This window comes from Apium graveolens, chromosome 10 (assembly GCF_009905375.1).
Source record: "Apium graveolens cultivar Ventura chromosome 10, ASM990537v1, whole genome shotgun sequence".
Classification (NCBI taxonomy): Eukaryota; Viridiplantae; Streptophyta; class Magnoliopsida; order Apiales; family Apiaceae; genus Apium; species Apium graveolens.
In genome coordinates this window covers 152,406,528-152,421,083 of record NC_133656.1, presented here as the reverse complement: position 1 = coordinate 152,421,083, position 14,556 = coordinate 152,406,528, and the positions used below count along the sequence as shown (strand labels likewise).

The window sequence follows — 14,556 nt, the reverse complement described above, 5'->3', positions numbered from 1 at the left end:
AATATTTGTCGTAGGTATATTTATATTGGTTGTATTTGTCGTTGTCAATTACATCGAAATATTTAATTTAATATTTGTTGTTGGTATATTGATATTGGTATTAGTTGTATTTGTCTTTATCAATTGTAACAAATCATATCGGGGAAGTATTAAGAGTATAAGATCTTGTTCAAGTTTTTTTCAACCACATTAAAATTTTAATGCGACTGGTTATTTAAGATATCCATCCGTGCAAGTATGCAACTATCACATAGGACTCGATGTCATTTTTTTTATCTTCTTACGAAATTTGCGGCCTTGTGCAATGTGCACTGCTACTTCCAAAAGTGCGTATCGATTCCGGGTTATATTTGCGAGCAGACACCAATATTAGTCTAAACAGCTTGTAAAAAGCTTGCAATAAATACTCCCGCGTTAATTGTAATAGTCTAAACAGCTGTTAATTTTAATATGATGGAGACTGGTTTGCAATTGCATTAATCATCCCGTGTTTTTATTATTACTTCTGTTTTACTAATCACCAATAGGGTATATTAGCTTCTGTAATAGTGGGATGATGGAGACTGGTTTTGTTGGATTTTGACTTGGGTAAAATACAGAAAGGTACAGAACTAAATTCATCAGTATTAACTATTAAAACTTTATAATCTAATTTTATTAAAAAAACATTAAATGCGCGTAAAACATATTTATGAATTTGTGGGTAATAAATAGCCGTGAAACTGAGAATTATAAATGTGTAAAGTCAAGTTACGCGCAACAATAAAATATTTGGATAGTCAAACAAATAACAAGGGATAGTATTACCCAGCACCAGCACTCCAGCATGCAGCAGCTATATGAAGTTGACAAATTTTGTTTTAATTAAGCCAAACAAACCATCATCTTATATATTCCTAATTTCTTATATACACGATTATGTTTCTGTCATCTAAAATAAAAAATTAGGTGGCTGATTTTGCCCACAAAAATATTATGAAAACGTAGCTTTAACTTCCGTATAATTTAAAATATAGGTTTCATTTAAGAAAATAATTTAAACACAAATTTATTTATTGAATCAAAATTTTTTAAGTGTATATATCACAAATCAAAAGCTTACTAAAACAAAACACACCAAATACTCACCCGTCACTCTTAATTATCATTTGTCAGTCAAATACATATTTTAAGATGAATATAAAATATACTTCTATATTTAAAAAAAAAAAATTCTGATAAAAAATTATAAAATTATATTTATGTTCATCTGAAAATACGTGTTAATTTATAACAAAAGAGGAAGAAAGAGATTATTATCCTACTGAGAAGAATCTAGTAAGGGGACGAATCACATGTATAAAAAAATATAGCTTTCTCATTATTAAAATTTTGAAAATATATGAATATCTAAAAGATATAAAAATTTATTCATAAAATATAATTAATATTTCACAAAATTTAAATCTGGTAATCCAGCTTCCATGGCCAAAGGTTACGTAAAAAAGCAAGAGGGAGAAAGAAGAGGATATAATTATAAATGTGTGCAAGACCATTGTTCCATCAAGTAGTTTCGACTTTTGGATTTAAGTTCATTTTAATACTATTATTCATCGCATGATCTAATAATTGTATTTCCTGAACATGTCTCCATGTTTATTTTTAAAAGGACCAAATCATGGACTACAAATCACAGCCTGTTTTCTGAATATCTTTTATTAGTATGAACCAGTATGTCACCTTCCTTTATGTGTGTGTGATGATTTACACACAAATGTATAACAACCACAGCTGTATATTTTTTAGTACATGTTTACCTTCAGCATATCTGACTCTGAATGGTTGTTTTTTCTGGTTTTATAAATAAATTTGAGTTACAAGGTATTAAAAAGTAAAATTTCTATAAAATATAGTTTTATAATATTTTTTAATTTTTTTTTAAATAAAAGTTTAAACATAAAATTTTTATTAAAAAATATATTATAAAACTATACTTTTAACGAGTATTGAAAAACGTGCCGAAAAATAACATAAACAATCCGGTGAACGGTACTTGTTAATCTATAATTAAATGTGTAAAAGGCTAAAAGTATTGGTTTTCTAATTTTTGTGTCCTATCTTCGGCTGAATATTGAGAGATCAAATATGATAATTGTTTTAAAGGTAGCAGTTACATTTTTTTAATATTATTTTGAACTTTTTAAAAATACCTGAGGATTAGTATATACCTTTTCACAAAAATATTGTCTTTTTAAAAATAATTTACAAAAAGACACCTTTTTCAAAAATGTCATTTGTCTGATTTTTTTTATATAAAAATATGATTTCCAACTTCGCAACCACATTTATAATTAAAAATTAATCACAATCAACAGATAATACAAATTTAAAAAATTAACAAGTAAAGACATTTAGTTGCATAATACTCCCTCCGTCCCTCCCATTTGTTTACACTTTCCTTTTTTGGATGTCCCTTCCAATTGTTTACATTTCAAAATTTTCCAAAAATAGTAAAATTTTTATAATTTTTAAATTAACTACATCCACTACTTTCCTCCACTATACCCACTATATATATATAATATTAATCGGTCCCACTACTTTACTCATTTTTTCAACTTTTTTCCACTACTTTATTATTTTTCTTAAACTCCGGTAAACATTTGGGAGGGACGGAGGGAGTACATTGTTACATCCGTTAAATCTAATTCAATCTTAATGCAATCAAAACCATCTTTATTCCAGAAAAATGAAAAAAGAATTGCATTAAATTACACACCGTATTTTTACAAAATAACAAAAGAAATCATAAAATAACATTTTTAATAACTTTTTTATTATTTTCTAATATTTGTAAAATGAATACAAAAATTTAACCAAAAAACACACTTTTGTAATAATAAAGCAAGTATACATACACACAGCAGTATATATAAAGAAAGTGGGGACTAATGCCTGTGATTCTGTGCTGTCTTCTTTACTCCGTGTCTTAAAAACTCAAATCTCATACTTCCCAAGAACAACAACATCAGTCAAGTTTAAACACAATGTTGATGCTAAAACCATCTACTTCAACTACAATCTTCTTGCTTCTTCTTCGCTTGTCTGTGTTTTCAACTGCTCAAAGATCTGCTCAAAACAACACTTCTTTATGGAAGACATTAAGTGGTATTTCTCGTTTTTCTTTTCATACATGTGTTTGTATGTATGTCATTGTTTGCATATCGTGATTAGGCCAGTTGGGTGTTTTTTTTTGTTTTTTGATATGTGTGTGTGTGAGTTGTGTGATTTTATGAGATTTGGCTGAGATGCTTTTGTAGAAATGTTTTTACAGTTTTATTGAATTTTGGGTAGTGAAGAAAATTTGGTGTTAATGTGATTTAAGTATTGTTGTGCTTAGAGTGGCTTTTAAGAACCTTTTTTAGTGTTGAAAAGGCGAAAAATATGATTAGGATGAGCTTAAGTTGAGAACAAGGAGGAGTTTGGTATGGGATCATGGGCTGATTGATAAATGTTGTATTGTGTTGTCTAAGCTGAATAGATTAACGAAGTGATTTTTATTAGTTTCCATGGAGAAAGGTTATTGAGTGGTTGGTTTGCTTGATTGTGTAAAGTTTGTTGATTGCAATTGAATTGCTGGTGTTAGTACCAGAGGGTTTAAGGCAACAATTTTGAAATCTGAATTTGCTGTAATGGTTGCTTTGCGTTCACAAGTGTGAAGAGGCTTTGTTTCAGTAGCAGATCATCACGTCTCTTTCGCTCACTGTTTGGGATGGAAAGAGCTAGAATGTGTTTATTTAATTTATTTAATGAGGGTACAATTTTAATTGTTTGAAGATAAGCAATTGTGCAGTTTGTTCTTGTTTTTTTTGTTTTGGTTCATGCTTCAATACTCTTTTTCTGTGGATACGAAAAGTAACCTAAATAAAAGAAACTCACTTATTGTTTGCATTTTGTAGGAGATCCACCGTTAGCCATTGCACGTGGTGGCTTTTCTGGGATATTTCCAGATTCCAGTATGACCGGATACACCTTGGCATTAATTACTGGTTTACCTGATATGATATTGTGGTGTGACGTACAACTTACTAGTGATGGAGCCGGGATCTGTTTCCCTGAACTTACTCTTAACAACGGTTCTGATATTGGGGGGCTTTTCAACGAAAGCAGTAACACCTACCTCGTGAACGGTGTTAGTAGGACGGGATGGTTTTCAGTTGATTTCACCCTAGATGCTCTCATAAATGTATCTTGTAAGTATACTTCTATATTAATCTTACTATTGAAAAAAACTGTTTTTTAGAAAAGAAAAAAAAATCATGTCTAATCTTCCTTTGTGTTAAAAGAACTCATGTCTAAGGTTTTAACAACTAGGAAGTATAGGATAAGTCTGAGAGGAAACTTTTACTTGCTTGAGATCCCCGGTCAATGTCTTACAGTTTATATGTATCTTGTAAATCCTTATCTAACCAAAAGATTAGTCACTTAAGAGCTTGTAAAGTTTTCCTTCACCTGGTTCTCAGCAAGAAATATATGGTTGATATATTAAGGAAACTTCATGACATATTGGTGTGTGTAAACCTGTGATTGGAATTTATATAGAGTTAAAAGGATATTTAAAGTAGAGCTGAATAAAAATGATGATTCTGTTGGACTTACAAACCTATTTGTAAACTGGACAGTGACGCAAGGAGTTTTCTCTCGGTCCAATCTGTTTGATCACAGCTTCTTCCAAATAGTTACTGTTGAAGACGTGGCTAGACAATTGAAACCACCTGGATTGTGGTTAAATGTTCAGGTAATCATGAAGCTGCACAACATTTTCTATGGATTAATTTCTCAAAATATGTAAATTTGAGGAGAGAATATTTTAATATATTAGCTAAAAACAAGCCAGCTTATATATTCTTATTGCTTTGCAGCATGATGCATTTTTCAGCCAACATAATTTAAGCATGAGAAGCTACGTGATATCTACATCTAGACATGTTATCGTGAATTATATTTCATCTCCGGAGGTTAACTTTTTGAGAAGTATTGTTACACGATTCAAACCAAGCCCGACAAAGCTTATCTTTCGATTTTTAGGGCAGAGTGATATTGAGCCTTCTACCAACCAAACCTATGGCTCTCTTTTGAAGAATTTGACGTTTATTAAAACATTTGCTTCTGGTATTTTAGTCCCAAAAACTTACATATGGCCTGTGGATAAGAATCTGTATTTGATGCCTCATACCTCAGTCGTCTTGGATGCTCATAAAGAGGGACTTGAAATTTTTGCATCTGATTTTGCAAATGATGTACCGTTTGCTTATGATTACAACTATGATCCCGTAGCAGAGTATTTGAATTTCATCGACAATGATAACTTTTCTGTTGATGGTGTGCTTTCTGATTTCCCAATTACCCCATCAGAGGCCATAGGTAAATTTGATTATAAAGTTATCTTTCGTGTTTTATTGGGGTGTTTGGATTTGCTAAAAACCCACTATGTGGAAATAAGCATCGAATCCTCTAGTGACTATACTTCAATACTGAATACTGGTAACGGGGAACTTGATCGCTTTTTTAAAATTTGTCACTGTACACCTGTGAACAGTGACAAATAAGTAGTAGTCCATGTAAGATGACCTAACAGATAATTATGTTGTTGGAATACCTTTTCTTTCTACCTTGTGAGAAAATTACCTGAGCACTAGATTCTAGATAGTTCCTACATATCTCTGTTACCAATGTTAATGTGAAATTTAATTCTTTTTTTAATAATTTATGATGCTGCAGATTGTTTCTCTCATATGGACAAAAACAATTCTGGACCAGGTATGTCGTTATTATATAAGTTTTTGTATATCTTCTTTTCCTTTTCTGCTGTTCAATTTTTTAAACAATGCAGAATTCATTGTTAGAAGCTTAATTGCAACATGGCTTACTTCTAGTTCTTGTACAACTGTAGACCCACAAGCATGATAATGTTTCTTGGTTTCCCCTTGCAGCAATCCCTTTGGTCATTTCACATGAAGGATCAAGTGGAGAATACCCTGGTTGTACTGATTTAGCATACAAACAGGCTATTTCAGATGGTGCCGACATTCTTGACTGTCCTGTTCAAATGTCGAAGGATGGAACACCGTTTTGTTTAGGCTCTATAAATCTTATAGAACGAAGCACAGCTGCTCAATCCTTCAGTGACCTAGTAATTAACATCCCCGAGCTTAATGCTGAGGGAATATTCTCCTTTAGTGTCAACTGGAGCGATATACAAACTCTAAAACGTAAGTTAAACAGTTGTCCCCACTTCTCATACATATGCTACTGATCTGAAATCAATGGGAAACATAATATGTTATATATATATATTATATATATTTTCGATTAACTTCTTAAAAGTATCAGTCAACCAGTGTCCAAGAACATACCCTTCCTTCATGTTTGTGACACAATACTTTGCACTTTCTTATTATAAATTATCTGGATTTCTAGCGTGCTCATGTTTCCATATGTTACCTAAAATTTAATGGCAGCGGTGATATTAAACCCCTATTCAGAGGCATTTTTGGATCGGAATCCTAGAAACAAGAATGCTGGAAGTTTTGTGGCATTATCCGACTTTTTGGCCTTGGCAAATAATGCAACATCTATTTCCGGCGTTGTGATCCGCATTGAGGTGAGTTTTATATAGTTTTTTGATCTCTAGTAATGCATCCGCCAGCAAACTTTAAAAGGTCTGCAGGTTTTGAAATTAAAATAATTCAGTTTACATAATGTAAAATGGACTGAATCATCTCATTATATAGACGGGTTCACTTGAAAACTTTAAGCCTCCTTTTGTCATCTTGATTCTAGATATATCTGAATTTTGCAAGGTAATGTGTAGTCATGATGTGTAGCATGGTCCAATAGCTTGACCATTATAATTCTAACGAACTTGTTGATATTCCCTATCTTACAGAATGCGTCCTACCTAGCAGAAAAACAGGGACTGGGTGTGACAGACGCTGTTGTTGATGCCTTGAGCAAAGCTGGTTACAATAACCAGACAAGTAAAAAAGTAATGATTCAATCTTCAAATAGTGCAGTTCTTATTAAACTCAAGGACGGAAAAAACAACTACGAGCTTGTTTATGAGGTTGAGGAGGATATCCGTGACGCCTTGAATTCGACCATTTTGGATATAGCAAAATTCGCTAATTCTCTTGTTATCAACAAAAATTCTGTTTATACTAGAAATATTGGCTTCCTCACTGGTGCTACAGATGTTGTTTCAAAGCTACAGGCATTTAAGCTACCTGTCTATGTGCAACTTTTTCGAAATGAATTTTTTTCTCAAGCATGGGATTTCTTCTCAGATGCATATGTGGAGCTGAACTCATTTGTTGTAGGTGCTGGGGTTGATGGTGTCATTACTGATTTCCCTGGGACAGCCAACAAATACAGAAGTAAGTTTTAATTCATTTTCTTTTGAGTTAATGCTTGTATATATATCTGCTGAACTGATCATCTCCTTTTATTTTTTGTGAAATAGCTGATAGATGGCTAGTATTCTAATCTTGGTTTCCTTTAAAGTTCAGCTTAGACTTCTTGGAGCTGTGATACTATGTTAGGATCACATCCACAAAAGTGGAAACACAATTAAATTAAAATTCTATCTTAGGATCTCATAATATGGATTGGACTTGTATTAAAAATTTTAATTTTAAGATAGTGATAGTACTCGAACAGTAATATATGGTTTGTCATAGATATCATAGATTATTCTGTATATCTTTTATTCTCCTCTCTTATTTGTTATGATGCTCTACAGGGAACCGTTGCTTAACTTTAGGGAAGGATACACCAAGTTACATGACTCCCGTAGGTCCCGGAAGTCTCTTAACAGTCAGTGTAACTCAGCCACCAGCTCTAGCTCCCAGCCCGGTCCTAGATGTGGCTGATGTGACAGAGCCTCCGTTTCCTTCTGTTGCCGCGAAACCAAATAGTGATAATGGTACTGGTGATGGTGCTTCAGCACCACCTCCTCAGCAACCTAGTGGGCAAGTTAAACTAGTTGCCGGTATTTTCCTATCAAACATTGCTATTATTCTTGCCACAGTGTTGCTAATTTGAACACGGAACACGTCATTTTTTGCACATTCCTACATTTTCGCTGTTCTGTAGCTCAAGTTTTCAGATGTTTGGAGGTCAGATGAACATGATTTAGTTGTCTGATATTTGAAATTAGTATTCTATGATAGGCTTATTCCTTTCTTTTGTAATGTAAGAAAGCCCTTGCTGAGTACAGGGCTTGTGTATAAAACTGAAAACTGTAACACTATATTCTTTTATGGTATTGGCAAATATTCTTTGGCTGTAAGTTGTATCTTGTTGTGGAAGTGATGGATGATACATCATAGTTTCACCAACTTGAGTTGCAGATTCTTGGATGCGAGTCCGAATCAAATTTGGCTATTTTTCATAAATTATCATATGTATATATAGGTGGACTCATAGAACTTTACTCATCTATACTATACTATTAGAAGTAAAATATAGGATAATTTGGTTGGTTAGTTCCCAGCTTTCAAAAATTTTGATAACACCTTCTATAAAAAAATATTAAAAAAATATATAAATTAAAAAAATTATATACGTATTAACAGTCTTTTATTTCACATAGATAATTCAATACTGTCAAACACTTTGCTCTATCCAAACACCAAAAAAAATCTTATTAAATTATAATTTAAATAAACACATATTTAATATATTTTGAAAATATTTAAATATTTGGAAATGTTGAAAAATCAAATTGGGACATTCCTAATTATTACAAGTTATTATCCTCATAAAACACTTAAATATATTCTACAATTCGTTTAATTGAATATGTATAAATTGTTTAACAAACAAATCTATCAATATTATACTATTATAAGAAAAACATGATTTCGTTTGGTCGTTCGTTAACAACTTCCTAGAACATTTATTTTCACCTTCCAAAATAAAGTTAAAACAAAAATAATTTATTTAAATATATTAAATCAGGTGTCTAATATAATTACAAACTCTTTAAACTACAATTCAACTTAACTTCTAATTGTCATCAACTTCTTTCTCATGTCTTGCACAAAAAACCTAATACTTCCAAACTTAATTTTAATAATTCATATTTTAATATTAGAAAAAAATTCATATTTTTAATTCATATTTTAAATCCATCAATATCACCATACATACAAAAAATTAACTTCTTTAATTTTAATAATACATAATTATTATCTTTTATAGTTTATTATTATATAATAAATAAATTATAAATATTATAATCAGCCCGTGCATCGCACGAGTTATAAGCTAGTATATATTACTTACTATTATATAAAAGACGAAATATTAAAAAATTTGGTACGTTACCTGTTTTTGGTATACACTGATTTTACCTAATTACCCTTATAAATTTTTATATTATTATCATTGATAGCCCATAATAAGTCAGGCCCAATTGAAGAGGCCCAGGGCCCAAACATAAGACCCCGGGACACGTGGCGGCATCACCACCGTCCAGGTTCCCGGGATCCAGAACGTTCCTACGGTCCAGATCTGATAGTACTCTGACGGATTCAGCGTTGACCTTGGGGAGCCCAGGACACGTGGCAACATCACCACCTTCCAGGCACCCGGAATCCAGGACGTTCTTACGGTCCAGATCTGATAGTACTCTGACGCATCCCAGGCGTCCAGATGCCCTACAGTCCAAAAGGCCAACCTACGATCCAGATGAAAAGGGACAAACCCCTAAACCCTAGTAGGAGGCCTATAAAAGGTAGAACAGAAGGAAGGTTAGGAGATACAAGCATATATACTCTCTCTCTCACATATACTTACGTGCACACACGTACTCCTCACAAACATATCTGCATAATTCCAACTTTGCCCTTCTTCTCCTCAAAACCCTTTCTCATCCTCACGCCGGAGGTGCCGCGGGGACGCTACCCCCCTCCGGTTCTGTTTTGTAGGTTCCCACCCTACAGCTACACCGCACACGGTCATCGTCACAGCCTAAAAGGAGTTCGAGTTCGGGCCTTACAAGGAGAAGGTCCCGGGGTGATCTGGGATTATCATTGGCGCTAGAAGGAGGGGTCGAACCTCCGACAAGCACGAAACACCATCTCCCATAACCATGACTACAAGAAAAAGCAAAGCAGCAGTTTCCACCTCTTTCCTACCGCCTCCTCCCCAACCCAGGGATGGAGACATGGAAGACCTGGAAGAAGGGTTCCCCATAACCCGGACTCCCTCTCAAAATCTCCAACCAGGAGATCAAAGAATAGTCATTGAAAAAGCTGCCCACAAACACACAGGGATCACCACAAGCCCATGGGGAAGCATGACCCCGGAACAGATACAGGCGGCTATGGACTTGTGGAAAGAAAAGCAGAACGCCGAGCCGGAGACCCGCCCAGGGGATCGGCGAGAGCGGACTAAAGAACAGTCCGGAGAATCTCGGGGATCCGTCTTCGACCGGATTGCGAAGAATTTAAAAAAGCCACCAGAGGACGCCAGAGATGAAATAAGAAAAGCTGCCCTCCGGGAGAGAATCCGGAGAGAAGAAGAGGCTAAAACCCAAGAATCCATAGAAAGGAGGATCCGGGAGGAGGAGACCAAACTTAAGAAAAGGGCCCACCGGATTCACGTTTCCTCAGACTCGGAACCGGAGAAGGAGTCCAAGCAAGAACAAATGGCCCGGGCCCTTCGAGACCTTAAAAGGAAAGTGGAGGGCGACATGGAAGTAGGGGCAGCAGCGACCCCGTTCACAAAGAGCCTGGAAGCCACCCCTAGAGAGTCAGGGCTGAAGCATTTCAATTTCGACTCTTTTGACGGGCTGACTGACCCTGAAGAGCATCTGAACTATTTTGAGCAAATATCCAATATTTATGATTACAGCGACCTGACTAGATGCCGATTCTTCGCATCAACACTGAAGGGGGGCGCTCAGAAATGGTTCAGCCGCATACCATCCCGGAGTGTGGACTCCTGGAGAGACTTCTGCGAGATATTTTTGAAAAGATTTAGGGCCAACCGGATGAACGAGCTGCAGATGTGTCACCTAGAAACAATCCAACAAAGAAGCAAGGAACCCCTTCCGGAATTCATCAAAAGATTCCAGGAAGCAATCAACCAACTCTCCAACTTAGAAGAAAAGGAGGCAGTAAACATCTTTCGAAGAAACTTGCACCCGATATCTTGTGAAGGCTATGTCAAAGACCTGATTCACAGGGAGCCCCAAAGCCTGGCGTCAGCATACGCGTTGGCATCAAAGTTCATAAAGGAAAATGATTTCCTCAAATCAATGAAGATGAACAGAAGGATACAAGACGATGACGAGTCTCCGGAGCGACGCTCGTCGTCCCGGAGAGACAAGAGATACAAGCTTGACAGACAAGCCAACTACATTCAGCAGTCCCGGGGAACCCCACCCCGACCAGGAAGGGAACAAGAAAAATGCTTACAGCAGTGATGTCCTCCTGAAGCCCGACCAGGAAGTCATCAAGGGGCTCCTTCCTGTATTTCTTCCTCTCCGCCGTACTGGGATAATTCTCAAACAACTCCCTCCGGCGAACCTCCGGGGTAAAACTAGCAAGCAAGGCCTTCAGAGTCTCCGGAGTGTCCGGAGCCAGATCAATAGCAGCCTTCTTCGAAACTGGGCCCTCAGAAACATCGCCACTTTTATCCCCGGAACTCGCAGGGACACCTTTCCTCTTTCGAGGCATTGGAACTCTTATCACATCCCCCTGCTGCACGTCTTCGGACCGGGGCTCATCGATCACGATTGTCGTCCTCCCCGGGCGAGACGGCGCCGCCTTCCGGGCCGCATCATCACCCTCTCCAACCTTCTTCTTCCCAACATCCACGCTAGTCATTCCCCCAATCCTTCGCAGCTTGGCCGACAGATCTTTAAGTTGGGCAGACATGTTGGGGGGATAGGGAATCAACTTCGGAATACCTGAAAAGGAAAACAGCAAGAAATCAGTCCCGGATACAAGCAATCAATAAACAGATACAGTATCAAAATAAAGCAAAGGCAATAGACTTACATCCGGCAGCATGCATGTTCTCATTGCTAGTAAAATAGTCCCGGGTCCACTGCGTCCCAAGTGCCCCACAGAAGGCATAAACCATCGCGAGAGCTGCTTGCCCGAGCCGTTGGACCGGAAACCTATCTGTTTTAATCTCAAGTTTATGGAGTGGCATGAACTCCAGATCCCCACCCCGGACAAAAATGAACTCCCGGTGCCATCCCTTAAGCGACGTCAACATACTAACCGGGAGCACCATCTTATCAGAGGGATACCCACAATCCTCTATCCTAAACATGAACTCGTAAATCGGCCGAGCGGTGGATCTCTTAATTTTAAAAATATGATGAAAAAGTTTGAAGGTGGGGAGGTAACTTTTGGCATGACAGCAAGCTAAAAACCAACTGATCCATTTCACCGAGTTCGGGGCCAGCTGAGTGAAAGGGATACCATAAACATCCCGGCATAGGGATTTGGTGAACTGATGTAGTCCAAGGCGCATGCCCCGGAGATGCTCAAGTGGAATTCCAACCCATCCCCCCTCCGGTCGGTGGTATACCCTTTCATGCTCCTCAGGCCATCTCCACTGGTAGGTGTCATCAAGGTTAAAGGCAAGCCTAAGGGCACCATCTACCTCGGCGTCTGTGTATTTCTCCTGAACCTCTCTATGAACCGCCCCACACTCATACCTAGTACCCGGGGCGGTAAAGAACTTCCTATCCATCTCATCCTCATTATAAGGCTCCCGACCTCCCAAACCATCCGGGCCCCCATATGCCTCGGATAAATCTCTGTAATAAAAGCTCAGGGGTTTGGGGTTCACTCAGCACTGGACAAAATATTCATCTACATCCTCCCACGACCCATCCGGATTCGATAAAGTACCCCCGGGACCTAATACTAGGGTCTGAGCTAAAACTCGTTGAGGCGGGTCAACCCGGGGAGGCATTTCTACTGAACTACAGCTGGAAGAGGAAGAGGGGTAGAAGGAGTTAAGTTCACCTAACCCGACAGGACGCTCGGAATACCGATTCCTAAGAGTAGCAATACGCTTAAAACGACTACCTGGCATATACTACACGTGCCTATATAAACGCACCCCGGAGTCAATGCCAAACCCGAACCAAACAACAAAACAAGACAAAAAAAACAGAACAAGTTTAGAAACAAATCATGTACGTATCTTACCCCAAAAACAAGATCCGCAGCATATACATACATATACAACAAAAAGCAGACATCAAGAACACACCCCGGGCCCTACAACTATTTACACTACAAAAACCCACTTATTCGCATACAATACTACCAAAATCCATGTTAAATACGCAAATCAAGCACAAAACCATTGCAAAAGCCATGCAAAACCTACAAACTACAGAGGTCAAAGGTCTAATAAACAAGACAGTCATGAAATTCGAGCAAGGAATACGAAAGAGCGAAGCAAAACTCTCACAAAATGGTTACATGCATGGCGATAACAAATGGAAAAGATGGAAAGAAGAGAGGTGAGAAATCAAGATGCTTACAAAGTAGCAGGAGAAGGAAATGCGGCTTCAACAGCGAAGGCTCCAAAAATCTCTGTAAAATGCTCTTATCTCTCTATGCAGAAGTGTTTGCGTAAATGAAAAAAGAAAAGGAGAGGGTGGTATTTATAGAAGGAAGAAAGAAGATGTGAGCGGTTTTTGGGTTAAAGAAACCGTCGGGGCCACGTGGCACCAATTGATTGGCGACAAATTAATAACCGCAGCAGTTATTACCACTACTGCAATCATGTCACGACGCGTCTTTTTAGGCAAAAAAGGGGGGGGGGGAAACAAAAAACTGTACACTCAAAAGATACGCATAACAGGTGTATATCTCTGACCCCGGATGGAATCCCAACAGCCGCCTAGCATCCCGGGTTTGCAGCGACAGCTTTTCAGAGTCCAGTTAAATCAAATGTCAGGAGTGTACTTGCCCACCAAACCGTGCCCAAAATTCGAACTCAAGTCAAATGGCTAACCAAGTCAACCCCGAAGTCTCATCCCCATGTGACCCCGGGCTTGGGGGCAATAAATCAAACCCCCAAAATTTTCCAAAGTATTTCAAGGACTCTCACCTTGAACTCAAGTCAAATAACTAACCAAGTCAACCCCGGAGTCTCATCCCCATGTGACCCCGGGCTTAGGGTGCAATAAATCAAACCCCCAAAATTTTCCAAAGTGTTTCAAGGAACCCCACCTTGAACTCAAGTCAAATGACTAACCAAGTCAACCCCGGAGTCTCATCCCCATGTGACCCCGGGCTTAGGGGGCAATAAATCAAACCCCCAAAATTTTCCAAAGCGTTTCAAGGAACCCCACCTTGAACTAAAATCAAATGACTAACCAAGTCAACCCCGGAGTCTCATCCCCATGTGACCCCGGGCTTAGGGGGGAATAAATCAAACCCCCAAAATTTTCCAAAGTGTTTCAAGGAACCCCACCTTGAACTAAAATCAAATGACTAACCAAGCTAACCCCGGAGTCACACCCCCATTTGA

General features: G+C 37.6%; 1 protein-coding gene across 1 annotated transcript; it reads left to right on the top strand.

Annotated features, from left to right (window-relative positions):
- The first annotated feature begins 2,935 nt into the window (after positions 1-2,935).
- On the top strand, positions 2,936-8,329 carry LOC141690244 (glycerophosphodiester phosphodiesterase GDPDL3-like). Its single transcript, XM_074494944.1, has 9 exons — positions 2,936-3,147; positions 3,939-4,232; positions 4,662-4,777; positions 4,902-5,403; positions 5,761-5,799; positions 5,973-6,251; positions 6,501-6,643; positions 6,929-7,415; positions 7,781-8,329. Exons 1-9 carry the CDS (start codon positions 3,027-3,029, stop codon positions 8,080-8,082), a joined length of 2,283 nt encoding a protein of 760 aa, XP_074351045.1. The 5' UTR covers positions 2,936-3,026; the 3' UTR covers positions 8,083-8,329.
- The last annotated feature ends 6,227 nt before the right edge of the window (positions 8,330-14,556 follow it).

Coding starts and splice junctions, on each gene's coding strand:
- LOC141690244 (XM_074494944.1), top strand. CDS start 3,027: ATGTTGATGCTAAAACCATCTACTTCAACTACAATCTTCTTGCTTCTT. Junction 4,233..4,661: donor TGCTCTCATAAATGTATCTT/GTAAGTATACTT, acceptor TAAACTGGACAG/TGACGCAAGGAGTTTTCTCT. Junction 4,778..4,901: donor GATTGTGGTTAAATGTTCAG/GTAATCATGAAG, acceptor ATTGCTTTGCAG/CATGATGCATTTTTCAGCCA.